Raw genomic sequence first — 22461 nt, forward strand, 5'->3', positions numbered from 1 at the left:
GGGCGTTTTTATGATGTGGGTCCTTTTGAGTTAAAGGGTGTTTATTATTGTTGAGGATGACCCCTAAACATCAGTGTGAGGAGCGGGGTGCGCTGTGGGGTGTCAGCCTCCGGGGGTGAGGGAGGCTCTGTCTGGGAGAAGATCGCTGAGCTGCAGGTGGCGTTGATGTGTGTTCTTCATTCATCTGTTTGCTTTCGAAAACCAGTAGCCTTTCAGTTCATGTGCCGTGCATGAACGACTGGGTCCTTTCCCTGTGTACAGGGACCCACCTGTGCTAGGGTTAGTCCAGGTGAGGCCGTCCAGTGGCATATACGTTGCCCAGCTCACCTCTCTGTGACTCAGTTACTATTTCTACTCTGTCGAGACCTGATGAGAAAGCGTGATGTTGTAGCATTGTCTAGAGAAACAGAACCAGTGCTGTGTCTGTGGGTGTGCGCGTGCCCGTGGATACGTGCTTACAGAGATTTATTGTAAGGAATTGACTCACCAATTATGGAGGCTGACAAGTCCTGAGATCTACAGTCTGTAAGTTGGAGACCCAAAAGCCTAAAGTATAGTTCATCGGAGTCTGAAGGCCAGACAACCAGGAGAGGTGATGTTCCGGTCTGAAAGCCAGGAGGCTCAAAACGCAGGAAGAGCTGACATTTTAACTGGGGTCCAAAGGCCAGGGAAGAAAACCCACCTAATGTCCCATCTCCAAGGTAAGCAGGCAGGAGGAATTCCCATATTCAGGGATGTTCTAGTCAGGCTTTGACTGATTGGGTGAGGCCCACCCACATTAAGAAGGGCAGTCTGCTTTAACTTAAATATTAATTTCATCCAGAAACACCCTCACGGGAACCACCCACAATAATGTTTGACCAAATGTCTGGGCACCCCGTGGCCCAGTCACACTGACACATGAAATTAGCCATCGCACGTGTCCATGTGTACTTCAGAGTGTGAAGTCTTCTTTGTCAGTGGAAGGCCGTTGTACTCCAGGTAATTATTCACTGAAATAAATAAGTTGTTATAGAGATGACTTTGATTTACAGATTTGGGGGAGATTTGGCAGCTTCCGGAAAGCATACATGTTTGGTAGGTGTGTATTTCTCTCACAGTTGGTATTTCAGTTTAGGGTTTTAGAATGAGCCCCATCCTGCAGGTTCTTGAGGGGGTCACAGTTGATTAGAGGTTGGCAGGACCACACTGACCCCAAGGGTTCTCTACTGAGCACCAGCACTCCACTTTAGTCCCCAGGTCAAGAGCGACTAGATCATTCTTATGGTACCTCCTCCCATTGAGTGACTGTTTCACTAGTGACTATGATTAGCAGTTCTCTGTTGGCAGGACCGTATCCCTGTACATACCAAGCAAGCATCATCCTTACAGCCCAGGAGTCCTCTGGGTCCGGGGCTGGTGCACCCACTCCTTATTCCTGGTCCGCTGCAACCCTAGAGTTGCCTCTCTTCTGTTCGTTATTCTCCCTCGATGTGCTGGATGCCTCCAAGCAGTCAGCCACTGCCCCAGCGGCGGGGAAGCATCTGAAAGGAGCAGTGACGACTGGCTCAGACCTGCAGGCACCCTGCCCACTTCCCCCATGCAGACCCTTGGCCTGGCATGGTGCAGAATTACGCTGCCATAATCTTGTTCAAAACCCCAAAGGCTCTTACCACATGCCATAACTGCTGATTTAAGAAACAAACAAAAGTGGAAATTCCAGATTTGTCCAAAGTGCTCCAGCTTCTCCCAGCTGCTTCCCCATGCCCTTTGACATCTCTGGGCAGGTCGCCCGTGGTGGTTGGTGCTGGCGGGTGAAGCTGATGTGTCAGTCGGGAGGAGAGGAGCATGCAGAGCCTCCACGGGCTCTGTGCACAGCGCTTAGCCTGAGAGGCAAATTTGGTAGCAGTTCTTGCTGTTAGACATGTGTTGGTTGCCAGCCAGCCCTAGAATTGCTCCTTGTTATTTGCAGTTCATCATCTTTGCAAGGAAACTCAGTCCACAGCTATGGCCAACCACATACACCACTTGCCTGTTTGCAAGGAAGCCCAGGTCCAGCCGTCCCAGTGTTTATTGGAGGCCCTGAGCCATCTGGTCTCCTGATGCCCTTTCATGGCGTCCATGTGCACAAGGGCATCAGTGGGAGAAGCTAGGTCTGCAGAAGGCGCTTCTCCAGTGCGGCCTCTGGTAGGCAGAAGCCTCGCACCCTGTGATCCTGCTGGAAGGGGAGCCCAGAATTGGCCTCCTCTTCTGGGGGTGGAGGCTGAGCCTTTCATAATATTTGTGGCAAAATAAGAGAGAGGGATCCGGGAAGTGTCTCCTGTGAGGCCTGCAAGATGTCTTTTCAGTGTTCTTTCAAAAGCAGTCACTGCATTCTCTTAATTTGATTGTCGAACTGCTCAGCAAGAGAGCTGACCGCAGAATCGTGGAGACTCTTGCAGTCCTTTAAAGGTCACAGAAGATAGGGGCCATCTGCGTGTCGTAAAGGGGACTGGGTTGAGATCTCTCCCCTCGTCCTCCCCTCAGGAGGGACCAGGAGAAGCCCTTCCTGTTTTGTTACCTGCCTAAGTTCTCGTAACCTTGGGAAGCACCTTTTCACTCCAACGGTGAGCAGACCCCTCCCTGAGTTCAGTGCCGTCCTCGCGGTGGGAATAACAGGAGCCTCTCACAGCTCCTCTCTGTTCTCTCCTCTCCCCTTCAGAGCCCCGTCTCTCTCCAGGTTCCTTTGCCCGCGTGCCTGAGACAATACAGTAGCGGAGTTTCCTCCTTCTCTGCCTCAGTGAAAGCCTGGCGTCTTCACTCGTGTTGTTGGTTCTACTTTCCCGTCGTGGTGGTTCTGCCATTGTCGTGGTTCAGGTATCTTTCCAGAGGACTAGGAATAGGTATAAATGACATTAGAAGAACCGATGGTACGTGTAGCTGCTTGTGCGTCGTGTTACTCCTCACCGTGTGACGGGAACGTCACATCTCTTCTCTGCTTACTGGTTCTGTGGCGTAATCACAATCAGGGTGGACTCAAAGGCCCCTGGAAGGCCCGTGCAAGGGTGTCCTGGGTCTTCCGTAGACGATCACACCTGTTGCAGGGTTGCAGGGGCCGAGAGCATATGTGTGCACTGTGCTTCCCAGCCCTCAGTCCAACACCAGACTCCGTTAGGACGCTGGTCCGTGCCTCCAATCCGCATAGACATCCTTGATCTTTTATTCTCAGTCCTTTTGAGCCTTATGGAAATACGAAGTGACAGACTACTTTCTTTTTTTGTTTTTCCCCTTATCATCCCCCTACCATGAGAACCATTCATCAACAGCACATTGGTTAGTGCAGCTTGCTTCTTGCCTAAAGAACTTGGAGGTACAATTTATTTCATCCTGGGGCCCTGCCAATTCTAATTACATCAAGCTCCTAATTATACACACAGGTAGCCTCTCCCAGTATTTTTGTAGTTCACGTTCCTCATAGAACATTGTTCTGCCGCCGCTGAATGGCGACCTTCACTAGGTAAACCCAGGGACAAACAATTCCTTCAGGGGCTTGGCAGTGGGTTACTCTCCTTTGTCACTTAATGCCAGCTCCTGTCCTTTGTAAGCCTTCCTTACTGCTCCCGTAGCTATTTGAATCTTTTCTCTTTCCTTGTTTTAAATAAAACTTCTTTCAGACACGTCGGTCTTTGCCCTGATTTCCGGTGGATGATAGGAAAAATTGCATCCTTGTTCCCATCTCTCTTATTACTTGCTGAGCTCCTTTATCCTCTGGTAGTGATAGAAAATTCTACTTCTTTGTGAAATTTTAAAGTAAAAATAAGTACCTTGATCCTCCTGTGGCCATGTGGGAAATTGTCTGAAAAAATAGTGAATAGAAGTTTCGTTCTGGTCCTCTTTTTCTTATAGAGCATCTTTAGCTAGCCTGGAGAGGTCACTCTGTTGAACTTCTCTTCTCTTTTCTCTTCCTTTCCCTAAACCCTGGTGTTCCTGCTGTTGGGCCCCGGGAAGCTGCAACCTGGTTGGTGCTATTTGCAGGATCCTACTTTGAGTTTTAATACTGTTGAGTCGATCCCTGTTAGCTGGGTACCCATTTCCTGGTCCACAGCCTGGGCCGGGCCAGGTGGGTTTTATGGGACCTCTCCCATCTCTGCTGCTTGCCCTGGCCCGCTGAGATCACTCACTCCATCGCAGGTTTGTGGCAAAGGCGGGGCTGCAGGAACCCCGAAATGAGGGAGCCAGACCTGGAGGCCCCATCTGAAGGAGCTTGTCCCTGGGGCAGTGCTGCCACCAGCCGGTTCCACTTTTCATTCCCATTGGAGCAGTGGCTTCCATCCTGCTGGGAGGAGTTCCCCTGAACAAGTACTTGGAACCTCACAGCCCTCTCCCCCCATCTCTGTCCTCTTCCCTATCCTGCAAGTGCATATTCTACACTCCCATGCTCGACCTGAAACCAGGGGGTCCGTGTTACCCCCACATGTGGTTGTCAGCAGGTCTTTGCCTTGCTGCAGGATCTCCCTCCACAACACAGCTCACATGTCCCTGTGTCCCATGGCTGCCACCTCCGTGGAAGCAGCTGCTGCTCCAGACGCGATCCCTGGACCAGTGGCATCGGCTTCAGGGAGCTTGTTAGAAACACAGAGGATCCGGCTCCCCCCAGGCCTCCCAAGTCAGACCGTACGTTACCACTACCCTGGTCCCCCTCGATTCGTGTGCGTGGTAGTCTGAGAAGCTCTGCTCTGAACCATCAGCCTCCCCACCCTGGTTTACAGATCTTCCCTTCACACCTGCTGCTCTAAGATCCAGTAGCACACAGAGCGAGCTCTCCGAAATGTAAGCCAGATTCCAGCATCCCTCACTGAAAACCCTCCAGTAACTTAGGAAGTCTCCAGTAGACTGGGAACAGGACTTCACTACGGCCTCCCTATCGCGGTCTGGCCCTCCTGCCTCCCTTCACTGCCTTGCTGATTGTGCAGCTGCCTGCTGGGTTCCGCTGCTGATCCTCTGTTCCCACCTTGGTGCCCTCTGCCCAGAGCACTCATCACCAGCCTCTGCTCTGCGCCAGGCTCACTTACCATTGTTCCAGGCCAGCTGCAGGGCCACGCTCTCAGCCCTCTCTGACCTCTCAGGTCCACATCAGACATTCCCCGGGACCTGTGGATAGGATGAGCCATATCCCCTGATTGTGTCTTTAGATGGCGCAGTTGACCTTGAGGTAGGAAGCATAGCCAGGTAGGCCTCATCTAGTCCCTTGAGCCCTTGAAAGTGGAGAGCTTCCTCACCTGGTGGCAGACCTCAGTGAGATTAGAAGGATTTGTGTTTTGTGTCTTAGGCCACTCCCGTTGTGGTCCTTTGTTGGGCAGCATTAGGAAGTGAGCGCCATCCCCGAATGCAGATGAGAAGTGAAGGGGAGTTCGCATCAGGCAGGCCAGCAGCACCACACACCGCAGGACCCCGGTCGGAGTGAAGGCCTGGAGGTGTCGGTGGCCTTCCTGCTTCCCCCGGAGCGGCCTCGGCCTCACCCCCACTCCTGCCATCTGTAGCTGGAGGGAAGTGGGTGGTGGTGTGGCCATCCTGCTCTGCCCACAGTGATCGTGGGAAGTGGGAGATCTGAGAGAAGCAGCTTCCGTGGAAAAGCAGATGCTCGAAGCGGGAGCCCAGCCTTGTGGGCTTGTCAGGGACAGTCACCGGAACCTGTGGTCAGACTGTGGACCTTCTTCCAGCTAGGGAAGTAGAAGAGGAGTTAGTACCCAGGGGCTGAGCCTGGGCAGGGGGCCAGAGCGCTCCTGTCCCTCCAGCAGCAGCAGAGAAGCTGGGAGGTAGGTGGGTGGAGGATGCCCCACGCCTACCGTTCTTGGGGCCTTTGTACAGACCACGTCCTAGTCTGTGTGTACTCATGCCTTTGCCTTCTGCATCTAATGGTCTCGGGAAGAGTGGGGTTTGCTCTCTTTCCACTGTGGCATCTCCAGCCCTTAGCCAGGGGCTCCGCGTGTTTAGAGACTTCCCAAGTGCTCAGAATCCTGAATGGAGGATCTGATGTTGGACGTCTGAGCAGGGTGGACTCAGGATGCCTTTGACGTGACTTACAGTGAGCAGCCGGGGGGACTGCAGGCCCCTGAGACGTGGCCTCTCCGGATGCAAGCTCACAGGGTGTGTCCTGAGAAGCCCACTTCAGCAGGGTCACCCCCGGCCGTGTCACGGGGCTGATGTACAGATTACGTGTGATTATGCACGTGCAGCCCTTGGCAGTGTGCCTGGCACGGGATGAAGTCTCCAGTATATTGCAGCTCCTGTCCTAGGAGTCACGGAGCTCCTCGTCCCTTCTGTGTGCGTGTGGAATTCAGCTGTAGCTGTTTCTGCTTCTGGAAGTTTCTTTCCAGCAAACAGGTGCTAGCTCAGCTGTCTAGGTCCTGTGCTGGGTGTTAGGAGTCCCAAGTTGTCGGAGGAGAGCTTGTTCCTCGGTCCAGACAGTTGCATCATGTAGATCAACGTGGCTGGGGCTGGGAACACCCTGACCCCCTTCCCACCCCCTGCCGCTGAGGCATTCTGAGTGATTCCAGTAGCAGGGCCCTGGTGAGGGCTGAGGATACCGTGTAGACACTTGCTTAAAGTAAAGGGGAGCTGGGGGAGGGGCTCTGACAGAAGGGGCACGGACGTGAGAGCCGCAGTTTGCAGATTTTCATACTCAAGAGACGAGTACAAACAGCAGAGAGGGGCGTGTGACTCTCAGAGCTGCCCCGGTGCCCAGAGTATGACGGATGCAGTTCCTGTTTCTGTTCCCGGATCCCTTCTGCCACCGACCAACGCACCTGGGTGAGTTTGATGCGTGCCTGGTGAGGGCGGCGGCTGCCCTCGGCTTTCCGTGTCCGCCCGGTCCTGTGGAGGCCGCAGGGCGTTGGCTGAGGCCGGGGAAGCTGCTAGAGGCCACGGATCGGGGGGTTCGGAGGGTCTGGGTGCGCTGAGGAGAGAAGCCAGGTGCCTCCCAGCACGGAGCGGGGCCTCGGGGTGGCAGAGCACGGCCGGGCTCGGTCCCGTCACCACGTCCCCGTCCGGCCTGTCAGGTCAGCACTGAGGAGGGCCGGGGCCTGCAAGGATGGTTGCTTGGGGTGGTGGTGAGAAAACCCAGGGAGGCGGGAGGGCTCCTCCCCTGAGCGACACGCCGAGGGGCGCGTCCTCGGGGCCCGGCAGAGGGACTCGGGTGAGGGGAGACCCTGAGAGTCGCCGTCGGGGCGGGCTCCCAGGCAGGGGCGAGGCCGTAAGGAGGAGCGTGGCCCCCGGGCCGATACACGTGTGCTTAAAGGTCAGGAAAGTAAAGCCGTATGCGCAGGGGCTTGTCTAAATACCAGGTGTCCCGGCAGCCCGAAGCTGCTGCCTCGCCTCCCCCGTCACGGTGCGTGCGCCGGGTCCTGTGTGCCGTCAGCTTCAGGGCAGCTGCCGAATCATTCACGTGCGGCGCGTGCTGAGCGGGCTAGAGGCCGGGCGCTGCCACCCCTCTGGGACGGAGGGGACGCGGGAGGGGACTCGGGGGGCCTCACGTCCCCGCCCCGGGGGCGCGGCACCTGCTGGCCGTGGGAGCGCCACCCGTGACCGCCGGCCCTGTGCCAGCCCCAGCCCCAGCCCCGTTGCGCCCTGTACTTCTCCCCTGCGCTTTGAGAGAGCACGTCGTCCGCCCCATTTTACCAGTTTCCAAGAGAAGGATCCCTTCTGCCTCAGTTGACTGCGGAGACCACACTTAAGCTGTGCTTGGACCTTTGAGGAATTCCAGAAAGATCAGATGTCTTAGCTGTTCTTAGCTTAGCTTAGATGTTTTTGCTGCCCCGGCATCTCTCTCTCACCCCATCTGCGGGGCGAGTGGGTTTGGCCAACACACTAAACTTTGGCTCATCCTGCAATAGGCGTGGGGTCGGTGGGGGCGTCTCTGTCGTTTCCAGGGCCTGTGTCACCGCGAAGGGAGTTGGCCCCTTCTCTTCCCCGCAGGTGGGCCCTCGGGCCTCAGAACCGGCTGCCCCGGGTGAACCCTCCAGCCCCGCAGCGCCTCCGGAGCCAGGCCCCCCCACCCCCCCCACCCCCCCGGGGGATGGCAGCGACTGCCTGCAGCGAGCAGTCTTTACGGCCTGGGCTTTGGACTGTTTATAGGATCAGTATTTTCTGGAAAGAAAGAGTATCTACTGTCTACTTACAACCCAGAGAAAAATAGGGCGGAGGGGAGGCATTGTGCTGTCTCCCCAGGAAGGATGAATCACGGCCTTCCTCCCTTGCTGTGCATTTTGTCCTTTTTGAAAGGCTTTAAATCTTCAGTGATGCATGGAACGGTTTCTCCTGCCTGTGAATATCTTTTGATGTGGCCACAAGTTTCTTGCGCATAATACCCTTCCTTTGGTCCTGTATCTCCATGCATATTTCTAGAGTTGGAAATTTATGACGCTTTTCTACAAGCCACATCCATTTATACCATTTCTTCCCTCTATAAATTTGGGACCGTATTTACCATCATCCCTTTGTTTCTGACATGCACAACACCACACCTACCCTAGGGCATGAGCTCGCGTGCTAACCCTGACATGGGTCTTCCAGCCCCCCCTTTTGGGAATGCTAGAGGAGGCTCTTGCTCAGTTGGTTATAATTTAAGCAGTGAGTGAAACCCCAATTACTGGGAAAAATGAGGCTTCTTCCTCAGAGCTTAAACATACACAGAGGAACGTTCCACCTGCAAGAATGGGCTGCGGTCTTGTGTTTCATTCTCTTTGTTTGGGTTTTTATCTGCAGCCCTCTCTTCTTACCACGCCAGAGTCTGAAAGTTCCTCCAGTGGAAGGGACCTGGGAAGGCGTTGCAGTCTGGGACTCACACGGTGTTCGGGGCCAGGGCCGACTCTGTCAGGAAACCTCCCTGCCCTGCGTGTCCAGGACAAGTGCCCCGTCCCCTGCCTCCACTGGGCCGCAAGCCTGCGGGCACAGCAGGATCCAAGCAAGGCAAGGGCACCGGCCCTGGCTCTGTACTGAAACGTCCCCTTGAATGCCATGATACGGCCTAGTGCACAGACACTGCCTTTGGCGACCTTGCACAGTTGGAGAGACAGGCTTCTACGGGGCCTCACCCGTGTCCCCGGCTGTGGCTCCTCCCTGTGACTGGCACTGTCTGACTGAGGCACCTGTGCAGTCAGCTTTGCTGTATTTGGTGGGTTTTGAGCAAGGGTGGCATGTTTCTTTCTTTCTTTTTTTTTTTAAAGATTTTATTTATTCATGAGAGACACAGAGAGAGAGGCAGAGACAGGCAGAGGGAGAAGCAGGCTGGATGCCGGGACTCTGGGATCACGCCCTGAGCCAAAGGCAGATGCTCAACCGCTGAGCCACCCAGGCGTCCCAAGGGCAGCACATTTCTTGTACTCTGCACTCATGTTTTCAGTGATTCATTCAAGAAACAGGGATTCACTGTTTCCTGTCTGCCAGGTGTGGCCAGGCTCCCTATAACGGGGTCAGCTCTGGACACACTTGCTCAAGGTGCCTGGGGTGAGGACTCCCTGGATGACGGGCACCTGAATCTCAAAGGAAAGGCAGTGGTGGGTCTTCAGGCAAGTGGAGTTCAGGGGTGAGAGAGAATCCCTGTGTGCTCGAGAACCAAAGATGAGCATGGGGTCAGGGAAGGAAAGTCCTTGTCTCTCCCACTGAGGAGCTTGGCTTCATCCTGAGGGTTGCAAGCAGCCCCCGAATAGTGCACACAGGTAGTTAGATCGTAGGCCTTGGAGGCTCCTACCTGGCTTCACATTCCAGAATCACCTATTACCAGCTGTGGGGTCTCATTAACTCGGGGAGCCACTTCTCAGAAAGAGAGGGCTGCCTTCCTTCCTGCCGTGTGCTGCATGAGCATTAAATGAGGTGAGGACTCTGCGGACACTCTGTGGGAAAACTGTGAAGGGCCCACCTGTTAAGGCCACTATGAGAAGTGACAGATCTACAAGGAAGGAAGCCCTGTCATTGGATGCAGACTGCTCTAACAGGAAGTATCAGGAAGGACAGAAAGAAGTAGCGTGACACAGGTTGGGGACCTGTATATGGCCGTTCCACACCCATTCCCGTGCTCGTGGACACAAATGTATGCACACCCACATGCAAATATTCACACTCATGTACATGTGCAGATACACACCCCTGCCCGCAGACACATGCACACAGGTACATGTGCAGATGTATGCACACCCACACACGTTTACAGTCACACACCCCACCTGTATACACATGCACACAGGTACATGTGCAGATGTACGCACGCCCACATACATGTTCACACTCATCTATGTGTACAGCTGCATACCCTGACTGTAGACACATGCACACACATGCATATGCCCACACTCACATGCATATACACACACACTTCTGCCTGTATACACATGGACAAGTATATACACACATATATGTCCACACTCACATACGTACACACCCACCCCTGCCCACAGACAGGTGCACACACACATGCACAAGTGTGTATATGCACTCACCCCTCACCCTGACACACGCACACACATATGCCTACACTCACATACATGTGTAGATACACCCGCACTTTGCACATACCTACGCTACACACCTCTAGTTTGCCTCCTTGTGGGGGTTCAGCTGTTCTTTTAGATTCCTCCCATCTCCCACGCTGGCCTTACTCAGCCCAGCCCATCACGGGCACTTATTGCATTTTGTGAGCCGATGCTGCGGTCGGTGGCTCTACCCTCCCGCTGGCATCTGAGGCCTGTCTGCCTCCCCTGCACCACCAAGGGCTGGCGATGAGGCCAGCTCTCGGCAAGTCCCGAGAACCTCAACGGCGCCAGCAAGAGGGGAATGGGTAGGGCCTCTCCATTCACCGGCTGGCCTGCAGCCCCAGGCGCCCTCCCTTTTAAGGGCATTAGTAACATCTGAGAGAGGGCTGCTCCCCCAGACTCGGTTTAATAAACCAGAACTTGGTTCAGTGTATTTAAAGGTGGCTGGGAGGTGTGAAGGATGCCTGGGGCAAAGCCGTCTTTCCCGCAGTGGCTAGAAGTGGCAGAGGGGTTTGTTACCCCTGAAAACGCGAAGGAGGATCCTGGCCCTGGAGACCCTCAGACCAGAGTCTCCCACGTGAAGACGCTCATCATCTTCCCCGCACCCGAGGGGCAGCAGGCTCGTGGGACGGCACTGGCCCATGGGCAGCATCCTAATGCAGGTGCTTTGCTGCGATTTTCATTCCAAAGGGCTCTCAGGCGAACACACATAAAGCAGGGCCATCCCAATAGGTGTCTTTCTGGTTTCTTTTCATTTTAGGGCCAAGAGAGGCATCTATCTTTTGTTTCTCATTTATTTATGAGCTTGGAGCAAAGTTTAAATAAATGTGCTAAGTTTGACAGAACCCAAGGGTTGCCTGGGAATTCTGGTGCCGCCAGCGCTGAAATTGCAGGGGTCTGTTGTGGTGATGGAGCTTCTGAGGAGCTTCTGTGGCCCGGAGCCCCTCCGGCACGAGCCTGTGGCCGGCTCAGGCACCGGGAGGTTATCTGCGTGGTTTTGAAAGCTCGTTTACTGTAATCCACCTGCCGTGTGTGAACGTGGCGTGTCAAATACCCAGCTAGCAACAGCCTCTTCTCTCTGCTCACCGCCACCTCTGTGGGATTCAGCCAAGAACACAGCTCTTTCTTCCAGTAATTGGTCTTTGTTGGGGATGTTGTGATGTCCTTGAATGTCTCTGGGCTGTTTTGATGGCCTGGGGCAGGTAGTTGGTGCAGAGTCCGGCACATGAGAACCCGTGCTGGGGACTGAGTCCGGGTGTGGGAGGTGGTACGTGGAGGTGACGTGCTGTCTCGGGGCTGGCTTCCCCATGGGACACCGCTCCCCTGGGCGTCCTCTTGTTTGGCAGGACAGCCCGCCGTGTGCTTCTCGTGCCCAGCGTCAGGATCGCTGCGGACAAGGTGTTGGGGCAGGAAGCTTCCCATCCTATCACTGCCCTCGAGGACGTTCTTGGGAGCATCTGTGTCTGAGGCTTGCGGACACTTGCACAGAGGAGCCCACCAGTGTGTTCTTTTTAAAGAGGGAGTAGGGCTGTGGAAACAGATGGTGCCAGGGTTGGATGCAGGAGGCCAGTCTGAGAATCGGGAAGGGAGGGCTGGTCCTACCTGGAGGAGTCTCGTGCTGTGGGTGAGGATCCACGATCACCTGTCTGCCCATCAAAGGCACAAGAGCCTGGGGGGCCAGCCGTGTGGCCTGGACTAAAGTATCCCCTGGCCTGGCGTCTAGGAGCATGGGCATGGGAGTGGGGAGAGCATGGGGGCCAAGCCCCAAGCGGGTCTCTCCCTCTCCTGGAGCCCCATGGGCCCTGGAGCTGGGGACTGTGTCCTCACAGGGTGTCGTGAAGACCGGATACCACAGCACAAGTAAAATGCTTGACACGGCACCTGACCTACCACATGGGCCTCTCCCCCTCCTCTCCTCCTCATCACAGGCTGCTTGGACAACTCTTAGCAGTGAGAAGCAGTCTGATCTCAGAGCCGCGGCTGCCTTCAGGTGTCCGCAGCGTCGTTCCGTGCTTGCGGGAGAGTCCCTGTCGTGTTCACCCATGGGCCCGGCACCAGGCCAGGCGTCTCAACTGTTCTTCCAGGAGCCGAGTCCACTTTGTGGCCTGGTGTGAGGCCTCCCAGTGCAGGGTGCAGGGTTTTCAGGCCAAAAGTCAGAAGACCAGGCTCTGGTTCTGATAGTGTGGTCCTGGGTGATTTATTTCCTCTCTGAGCCCAGCTTTTCTCCTGTAAAATAAGGGGATGGACCTTCAGGACTTTGGGAGCCCAGGGGGGTCCCTCTGTGGACAGCTTGCCTCTTGCCAGCCCCGCTGTAGTCTGGGTGGGCACCTGTCAGACCGAAACAAGGGCCAGCAGTGGCCTGGCCTGGGGGCGGCGGGGACTCCAGGCTGTCCTCTGTCGTGGCTTCCAGGTTCTACCCACGGATAGTTGGAGAGGTACCACCAGCGCCCGCCGTGTGCCCACCAGGCCCGTGGCACTGGGCTGGGACGGGGGAGCCTGTCCTTGGTCTGCAGAAGCTGTGGGTGTATTGGGCAGATTGTGTCAGATGGACTAGGATACGGAGCCATGTGGGGGGCGCCCTGTGTGGGTCCTGTGGGCACAGGGAACCCTTTGCCTTAAGGAGGGCTTCCCCAGCTAGGGATGCTTCTGGGGAGTTTCTTGAATGTTGGGAAGGAGAAAGGTTAACCTGCTTGGAATGGTTTCCACAAAAAGTGGAGAGGGGACCTGGAGAGGACGCAGGCAGGGGCGTAGGGAGACAGCAGGACCCGGCCCGGCCCGCCCGGTCCCCGTCAGCGTGTGCCTGTGAGCGGACGGCGAGGGCTGGAGGCCACAGGGGAGCCTGTGTCTCGGCGGACGCTCCTCAGCCGGCACAGAGCCGAGCAGGGTGCCTGGGTCTGCCCGCCATCTGGTTTAGATTCCAGAAGAACACTTGAGGTGGGCAGAGCTGCGGAACTCAGAGCCTGATTTAGTGAATAATTTGTGCAGTCCCCTGGGTTTCGGTTTCCTATTAAGCTATCTGTGCTGCTAATAATTTGGCTGGAAGATACATTAGATACAGCATTTGGGGAAAGCGAAGTACCCATCTCAGGGGGTAATGACATTGTGAAGCCGTATTATTTCTACTGTGGGGAACAATTGTACGCCCGAGCTAATAGTTTAAGCTACCAGAGAGCTCACCTTGAGTGGAGGGAAGTGGTTGAGAGCTCTGCAGGCAGCTGTCAAGGACTTGGGGTGTGTAAAGTAATACTTCAACCCGATTAATGTGTGACGTGTAATCCCATTCATTAGCCGCTGTCCCACTACATCAGCTGAGGGAGGTCCCCGGACGAGGGGTCCCCCAGACCAAGGTCCAGCTCTTGCTACTTTCCAGCTGTTTGACCCTGGATGACTCCCTGGCCCACTGCAGGCTTCATTCAGAAATGCCCAGCATGAGACACCTGTGTGTACGTGGGCAGCACGTTCAGTAACAGCGAGGGGCCAGGTGAACGCTGGGCTCCATGGGACGGGGACAGTCCCTCTGCAGAGCCTCGCAAGCGCCTTCTGTGGAGCATGAAGCTCCCCACTTCATCACCCATCACCTCCCACTCCATCAGTCCTCTTTCGGCAACATTCTCTTCCCGTACGTACCAGCTGGAGGGCAGCGTCTGCAGGGCTGGCAGGGCCACTCGCTCACGAAAGCTCAGGAAAACATAACCACCGCTCCACAGGAGGTGACAGCCAGGCTTTGGGGACCCTGTCCGTTGTTAGTTATGTTTTGGGGGCTCAGTATGGTGACTGAGCAGCCGCTCGCAGCCCGTAACGCCTGCGCCCGCCAAGAAGGATGCTCTTTACAGGACTTCTGCAAAAGGTACATTTACCGTTGTCTCCATCACTCCTCCTGGTGAATTAAGCCCAAAGGTCTGCGGTGCTCTCATAATGAGCAGTGGATGGATGGAATGGTGATTCTGTTGCACGAAGCCCTGGAGCTGAAAATTGGGGGAAGGGAGAAAAAGGCTTATGTTTGAACAGACTTCATACTTACGGAAGGTGACGTGGACAAATGAACATAAATACTAAAAGGGGCAGCGAGACAAGTCTAACACGCAGGGAGTCTTTACCTCCCATGTTAGGCAAGTTTCCATTGGCAGGGGCCGTGGACTGGGTGACGCAGGCCCTTCTCTGAAAACCATCCGTGTTTTCCTTTGTAAAACCCTCAGCTGGTGACCAGGGCTCTCAGGGACCTGACCGTGAGCCTCGCCTGCCGCTGCTGCCCAGCACTCCCTCCCTCCTGTGGCTTTGGCACATTGGACAGACGCCCCCAGGGGCCCCCCAGGAGCGGATGGCCTGTGGCCTGCAGCTCGCGGCCTCTGGATCAGCCTGGAGCCTGGAATCTGCGAGGGCCCAGAACAGAGCCCAGGGGAGGGCTGTGGAGGCAGGGAGAGGGCGTCTTGGTGAGTGGAGCAGAGGTCGGCTCAGCAGCGGGAGATGGTGTAGAGCCTTCTGGAAAGGGGAAGACACTCTGCCCAGCGGGCGTGGTGGTTGGGAGGTGGCCGGCAGCCTTGGCAGGGCTCCGGGCACGTGCGGGCCCTGTGCTCCCTGTCTGCTCTCGGCCGCCACGTGCAGACACGACCACCCTCCACAAAGCAGCCCCTGGGCTCTGATGTGACACAGTGAGCACACGGTGGCCCCTTATTTCCAGCCTGGTGGCCTTACCTGGGTGTCTGCCTGCCTTCTTCCCCGCGTCTGTGAGCAGCAGCCCTCCGGGTCACCCTGTGGGCACCTCCCGCCCCCCAGGCTGGCATCTGAGAAGTTGGCTGTCGTGGAAACAGGAGGCCGCGGCGTTAGCGCTGTTCAGAGGGACAGGAATTTCAGCCCGTGGAAGTTCTGTTGTGACTGCTTCCTTATCTCAGGCCCCGCTCAGACAGCGGTCGCCAGCCCCCTCATGCACCTGCCCGGGAGCGTGTGCGTCTCAGCTTGGGCGTCGGGGGATCTGGTCATTTTTACCACACCCTCAGTTTACCTGAAGCGCAGCAGGCTGGCTTTGCACGCGGGGGTCCTGGGACCTCAGCATACGCCCTGGCCCCGCACCTTCGCCTTTGTGTAGAATTTCCTGATAGTCAAGAGGAGAAGCACGTTTGTTGTGTGTTCCCCACTTTGCCCAGCCTTCTGGCAGGCACCTTCTTTCAGTGTGAAATAAATCAATATTTACTTCCAAAGTCTTGGTTCACAGTATGTTTTCCCACTTAAATGAAATGGAAACAAACACTAAAAGAAGAAGGAAAAAAAAAGGTCCTGATTCACTCTGGAGAAACAAATCAGGCTAAATGTGTTAATAGTCTCCGCTCAGGATAGCTCTCTGGCTTCTGGAGAATCCCTGCAGTCCAAATGAGAAGTTCCTTGCAGTCTGTCGCTTTTTCTGTGGTGCCCACCCAAGAGGTGCCTTTCTGTTTTTCTAACTTAAATATAATTCACCTGTTGACACAGCTTGTAAGGAATGGTACAGTCATGGGGCCACCCTGGAGGAGCCTGGAGTCCTGGGTGTTAGAGACAGATGGGTGGGGAGGGGGAGAGGGAGGAAGGAGGAGGAAGAGGACAAGGAAGAGGAAGAGGAGGGAAGAGGATGAGGTGGAGGGAGGAGGACGAGGAGGAAGGAGGAGGATGAGAGGAAGGGGACAAGTAGGAGGAAGGAGGGAGTAGGAAGAGGACAGGGAAGAGGAGGATGAGGTGGAAGAAGGAGGAGGATGAGTAGGAGGGAGGAGGAGGAAGACGAAGAGGAGGAGGACTAGGAGGAGGAGGTGGAGGGAGGTGGAGGGAGGAGGATTAGGAGGAGGAGGACAAGTAGGGAGGAGGAGGAGGGAGGAGGAGGATTAGGAGGAGGAGGACAAGTAGGGAGGAGGAGGAAGAGGGAGGAGGAGGATGAGTAGGAGGGAGGAGGAAGAAGACTAGGAGGAGGAGGACAAGTAGGATGAGGTGGAGGGAGGAGGAGGATGAGGAAGAGGAGGAGGAGGGAGGAGGATAAGGTGGAGGGAGGAGGACAAGGGGAAGGGGACAAGAAGGGAGGAGGGAGGAGGATGAGTAGGAAGGAGGAGGAGGAGTACGAAGAGAAGGAGGACAAGTAGGAGGTAGGAGGAAGAAGAGGAGGAGGGAGGAAGAGAATGAGAGGTGAGGAGGGAGGAGGAGGACAACGAGGTGGAGGGAGGAGGACAACGAGGTGGAGGGAGGAGGACTAGGAGGAGGACAAGTAGGAGAGAGGAGGAGGAGGAGTAAGGAGGGAGGAGAATGAGAGAGGTGAGGAGGAGGATGATGAAGAGGAGGACCAGGAGGAGGAGGACAAGTAGGGAGGAGGAGGACGAGGAGGAGGGAGGAGGAGGAGGACGAGGAGGAAGATGAGGAGGGGCAGGAGGAGGCAGCGGCCCTCCCATGCCCAGCAGGCAGCCGCGGGGACAGGAGCGCAGGAGGGGGAGCTGCGCGCCTGAGCCCCCCTCGCCTCTGCGGCCGTCCTGGGAGGCCTGGGTCCTCCGCGCATCCTCCGGAGGCCTTCTCTGACCCCCGCCCCCGGCACTGCTGCCCCTCGATGGGGACGTCGCAGCTCTGCTCCCGCGTCTGCCCCACTGGACGGGGCCTTCCCTCCGTGCCCCGTCCCTGCTGCCTGTCGCCGCCCCCGGTGCTTGGGGGGTCATAACTCGGCGGATCCCGGGTGCCCGTGTGTGCACAGCCTGGCTCTGGGGGAGCGCGGGGCCGGGACACTGTGGGCCCTGCCTGCTTGGAGCTTAGCCTGTGGGGCCCCGATAGGATGGCAGAGTCTGGTGGCGTGGCTGGCCGAGCCGGGAACTGACGCGCCGCAGCACCTCGCAGGTGGCCGGTGTTTAAGAGTGTTGTTGAGTGAATACCAGACCCTGGAAACGAGCAGCCGTGTGACTAAGCACCCGCTTGCACCTAGAATCCCCTCTGTCTTCCCAGCCACCCTCTGGAGCGGGCATCGGAGCCCATTTTACAGATGGGAGAGCTGAGGGCTGTAGGCAGGTGCCAGTGGTGGGCCCTGCCCCGTGCAGGACGATGCCCGCGTTCCTCCCACCGGGCCGCTCGGCTCCTGGCCCATGTTCCTGCACACGTCTGAGGACTCCGCTCCCCAGACCATCCCGGACCCTCCTCTGGGGCTTGCATTCTAACCCTTAGCGTTTTGCAGCAGCTCCAGGCTCGCAGCTCTTCCGTCTTCCCCACCTTCTTGTGATGAGTTTTGTTCTCAAGATCAAAGACAGCCGTGACTTAAAACAGGCCAGAGCCCCGCAGGGTCAGGGGCACGCGGCTTCCGCGCCAGCCGGAGTTGGCTCTGTCTGGAATCTGCCTGCTTGGAGCAACGGAGAAGGGCCGGCTGTAGGATTCAGGCCCCTCCCCTGACAGGTGCCCCCGCAGACCCTCCAGCCCAGGCCCGGGGCGGCCGTTCCCCCAGTGGGCTGCCTCCCGCACGGCTGAGGTCTGGGTGTCGGTGCTCGGCAGCCGGGGGAGTCGCCCTTGCAGGGACATCTGTCTCCTAGCGTGACACTGATCTTCGTACAGGGAGGTGAGCTCCCACAGTGCGTGGGGAGACGGCCCGGGATCAGCCCAGCCCCTTTCTCACCGCCAAGTGGACCAGCTCTGAGTTTCCAGGAGCCGCCCACTGAACCTTCAGTAACTCGAATGCCACCTGCCAGCCCTCAGGCCTTTGGCAACCCCCACACCCCTGGGAGAGAGCCTGGCGCCCAGAGAAGATCTTGGACTTTGGGTTTCGACTCAGGCTCTGCCATCTGCCTCTGCTGGGGCCCCGGGCCCTTGTCGCTTTGCAGCGCTGAGCGTCACTCCGTCCGTCCGTCCCTAAGCAAGCAAGCATAGAGCGTTGCGTGCAGTAGGGACAAGCTCCTGGGACGTGCTGGGTGCTCCATAAGCGGTGGTTGTGGTTCTGTTTTTATGGCCGGACCCAGAAGCAGGACCTGTGTGACCTTTCTCTTGCCCTCACACAGGTAACGGACGAGGAGCCCAGCTCCAACCACACGGTCATGATCCAGGAGACCCTCCAGCAGGCCTCTGTGGAGCTGGCCGAGCAGCACCACCTGGTGGTGTCCTCTGACGACGTGGAGGGCATCGAGACGGTGACTGTCTACACTCAGGGCGGGGAGGCCTCGGAGTTCATCGTCTACGTGCAGGAGGCCATGCAGCCCATGGAGGAGCAGGCCGTGGGGCCGCAGGCCCAGGAGCTCTAGAGGACACGCGGCGTCGGGTGGGCGCCACGCAGCTGGCCCGCCAGGCCCTCTGCAGAACGGCGCTCTCCGTGGCGCTCTCCTCCGCCGTTCCTGCCCAGGCGGCCACATGGAGCTCCTGGCCCTACTTGGGTGGGCAAGGCGATTAGCATCACCAGCAGATACAGGATCCCCACCTCCAGCACAAACGCATACCCCCTCCCCCCCCCTTACTCTGTATCCTCTGATTCCGGGAAGACTTGTGCATCTTCCTTCCACACAGCCCGCACCGCATCGCCCCTTTGCTCCCAGGTTCATACGGGGCCCCAGTCCCCATCATCATCTGCCCTGAATCACACCCCCAACTCCTTGACCCTGTCCGGGTGCCGAACTTCCGCTCCGCTGCCTGCTGAGAGGGAGCCAGTGGCACAGAGAAAGTGACCTTATGGTTTTGAGTCAGCTCTTGGGGGAAAGAGGGGAGGGGGTGGTCCTGGCTTTATCTACAAGAATCTACTTCCCACCCCCCCCCCAACCCCACCCAGGATCAAGGGCACTTGTTACTGGATGCGGTAACCACAACTGATGACCCTCCCACTCCCATGACAGGTGGGGTCTTAGCTTATGTCTTAGAAATCTTTTGCTTTTTTTAAAAAAAAAAAAAAATGCACTTTTTACTATTCACCTCCCATTCTGTGAGATGTGGTGGATAGAATAAAGACCTTCTCTGCCCGAGTCCTCCGGTTCCTGCGTTAGCTTGGATGGTTTATGCGTCCCCCTTTCTGAATCAAAATCTAGGGTTTGGACCCCACCCAGATGCTCCCCCACCCCCCATCCAAAGCCCTGAACACACAGACGGTGATGCCCCTCCTCCCGCTAAGCATTTTAGGATTTGCTTTGGGGCCGGTGGTTGGAGGTGAATGGTCTCAGCTTTTACTTCTTGGTGCCTGGTGCTTGATTTGTTGGAGCTGAATCGTGCTGCACACCTGCTTCCCGCTCTGTCCTTGACAGAAGCCTTCGTGACACGGTGTTGTTGGAGGGGCCGCCCAGGTGCCTCTGCTGTGTCACCGCGTGGTGGGGGCATTGGGGCAAGTCCCACTGCGCCCTGCCCAGCCCTGGGTTGCCTGATATCATCACCCACCGTCCAGGTCACTGAGATCGAGGTCTGCTTCCCCCTTCCATCCCCCCAAGAACCTGTCAACTGAAGCCTTAGCAAATATATGAGCAGAAGGACGGACATGAAGCAGTAGTTGCTCTGGTTGAAGAGGGCGGGGTCTGCAGCCCCCGTGCTCTTGGCCCTGTTAGGGCCCAGACATCCCACCCCGGCATGGTCTGAAGGCACCTGTTGAAGGGGGAAGCCTAAAGCTGCTGCTCTAAGACCCAGAGGAAAGTGGCTTATTGCCCTGGGCAAGGAAAGGAGTTCAGAGCAAGGACGGGCGACTCCCCACTTGGGATGAGTTGGGGAAAGCTCCGTGGTGGAGGACACCTGTGATCAGGGCCTCAACAGCTGGGTCGGTTTTGTGCTTGCAGGATTGGGGTGGAGGCATGGGGAAGGGTAACAGAAAGAAAGAGCAACGGTAGAGCCGCACCCAGAGTGGAAGGGCCGGGGGGTTGGGGAGACACTGGGCCTTGGGCACCCCCATTTGGCTGGTGGGTGGCTGCAAGGGGGAAAGGTGGGGACATCTCCCGGCAGCCAGAGCCTAGAAGAACCAGGCCTGAGACATGGATACTGACTATTCAGTAAACCACGGCGAGGTGGGGGCCGCGGGTAGTCTCAGGGTGCAGAGGGCACCAGAAAGGGTGACGCTGTCCACGCGTCGGGGTGGGCTGTGTCAAGGTGGTCGAGCATCCAGATTGGAGGCAGAGCACCGGGGCTCAAGCCCGCGTCGTCGCCTCCTCCCTGGGTGGCCCTGACGTTTCTCCGTTCCTGGCTGAGTTCTAGTGCAGTCACCTCTGAAGGGGGTCGAGGATGATCGCTGACTGCTGAGGCTCCGGAGAGGATTGAGCTTGCCAGGCCCTCGGAGGCGTTAGCAGAGTACCCGGCCCGTACTTTGTGAATACCAGTATTCCCGGGCGTGGGGCACCAGACCTTGGTCGCCCCCAGCCTCCACTGTCTAGTGGGAGAGACGGGACGTGAACGCACAGCAGGAAAAGACTGGATGTGCTCCCAGTGAGGCTGGAGGGAGAACCCGCCCCCAGCACGCCCCCACCCCACGAAGAGAAACCTGCCCTGGCTGGCGTTCACGGTGAGTGTGCCGGGTGCCTGCTAGACAGATTTGAGGGAGAAGTGGCTTGGGTTTGAGTCGATGACTCGAGATGTTGGTTGACCTTGAAGAGCATCATTTCATCTTCCACAACGTGGGGTAAATTAGTGGCCCCATTGGCCCGGTTGGTTCCAAGGATTGACGGTGATCGCATGTGTCAAAGCGCCCAGCACGCCGTACGCACGCGGTAGGAGCCCAGCAGGTGTTTACTTCCAGGTGGCTTCCGAGGAGAGTCCGGGACAGGCAGCTGGACAGGGCCGTCTCATGTCCCCGCCCATGAGCTGAACCCTGGCGTCAGCTCTCTCCCCTCTCCTGGGCCTGCCACGGTGCCCGGCGTGCCTCGTTCACACACTGAGTGAGATGTTGGCCCAGTCGGCTGCCTCCGGTGGCCGGTCACTGGGCTGTGAGCTGGGAACACGTGGCCCCAGGCCTCAGGGACTCCCCACTGGGTCAGAGGGTGGAGGCGTGGGTGGGTGCCCCACGGGGAAGCCTCTGCGGGCGCACAGTGGGGATGCTGTTTCAGCCAAGGGGGCCCCTGGGAGACACGGCTGCCACCTCCGATGAGCCCGGGGCCGGGCAGGGTGGCAGCAGCAGGCCCGCAGGCCTGAATCACCGTGGCCCACCCAGGAGATAAAGACCAGGAGCCTGCGTGGACCTGCCCAGCCGCCCCGCATGGGGCTCCACTGGCATCTTGTTGGGCCCGAGGGTCGGCTCTGGCGTGGGCTCATCCGACCGATCAGGACGTAGGTCAGGAGGGTGAGAAACCTGCCCAAGGTCAACAGCTGGTCAGGGGCAAGGCCAGGAGCGAGAGGCGGCCTGTCTGACGTGGGAACGCGCTCTCCGGCCACTCCCCGTGCTGCTCCTGGAGCCTTTGGGAGCATCGGCCTGGGAGCGGTGGCCCCAGAGCAGGGGGACAGGGGCACCTGATGGTGAGACCTAGGACCGTAGGAGGGGGGAGAGGAGGGGACGGATGGGGAGAGGGAGGAAAGAAGGTTGCGGTTTAACCGTTCACGGTGTTCTTTTCTATCTACGGCCTGTTTCTCCCCCCCTCCCCCCGATAGGAAACCATCCAGCGCCTGGCACTCCCCTTGCACAGGCCATGGGAGCCTTTGCTCCTAGCACATGCTGGGCGGCGCCGGGTTATTTTTGCACCCCCCCCCGAATTATGGCAAACACAGGGTGGGGAACACACCCCGTGGCTGGTTGGGGGGCAGGGCAGGGGACTGGTTCTCCAAAGTCCTTTCGCAGGGAGCTCATGCTGAGCTTGGGGGTGCCTGCTTGTCTCTCATCTGAGCCAGGTGCGGTGTTCCAGGGATTAGCTCCTTAGTTCTGAGTACCCGCCCCCCCTCCACCCTCCCGCAACCCCCCCCCCCCCCCGCCCCGGCTGTTGTACTTGGATACTTCTTGATTCACATTGTGTTTCGTGCCAAGGGAACTGAAAGCTCGGGCTGGAAGACGGTGGGCTCCTGCCTTCTTGCTTTACAACGTGTGAGAAGGCCCCGCCACGTGCCAGGCGCCACCCTA

The 22461-nt window shown here is 57.5% G+C and overlaps 1 protein-coding gene across 11 annotated transcripts in view; it reads left to right on the forward strand.

The window, feature by feature from the left end:
- The window catches only part of ZFAT (zinc finger and AT-hook domain containing), a 274158-nt gene extending 254751 nt beyond the window's left edge, over window positions 1-19407 (forward strand). For all 11 annotated transcript variants that reach the window (XM_041769045.1, XM_041769044.1, XM_041769042.1 and 8 more), the window contains one exon: window positions 18461-19407. In XM_041769045.1, coding sequence (XP_041624979.1) covers window positions 18461-18700 — 240 coding nt within the window. In that variant the 3' untranslated portion in view covers window positions 18701-19407. The remainder of the gene's footprint in view (window positions 1-18460) is intronic.
- Window positions 19408-22461: the final 3054 nt, after the last annotated feature.

Source organism: Vulpes lagopus, chromosome 9 (assembly GCF_018345385.1).
Source record: "Vulpes lagopus strain Blue_001 chromosome 9, ASM1834538v1, whole genome shotgun sequence".
Lineage (NCBI taxonomy): Eukaryota > Metazoa > Chordata > Mammalia > Carnivora > Canidae > Vulpes > Vulpes lagopus.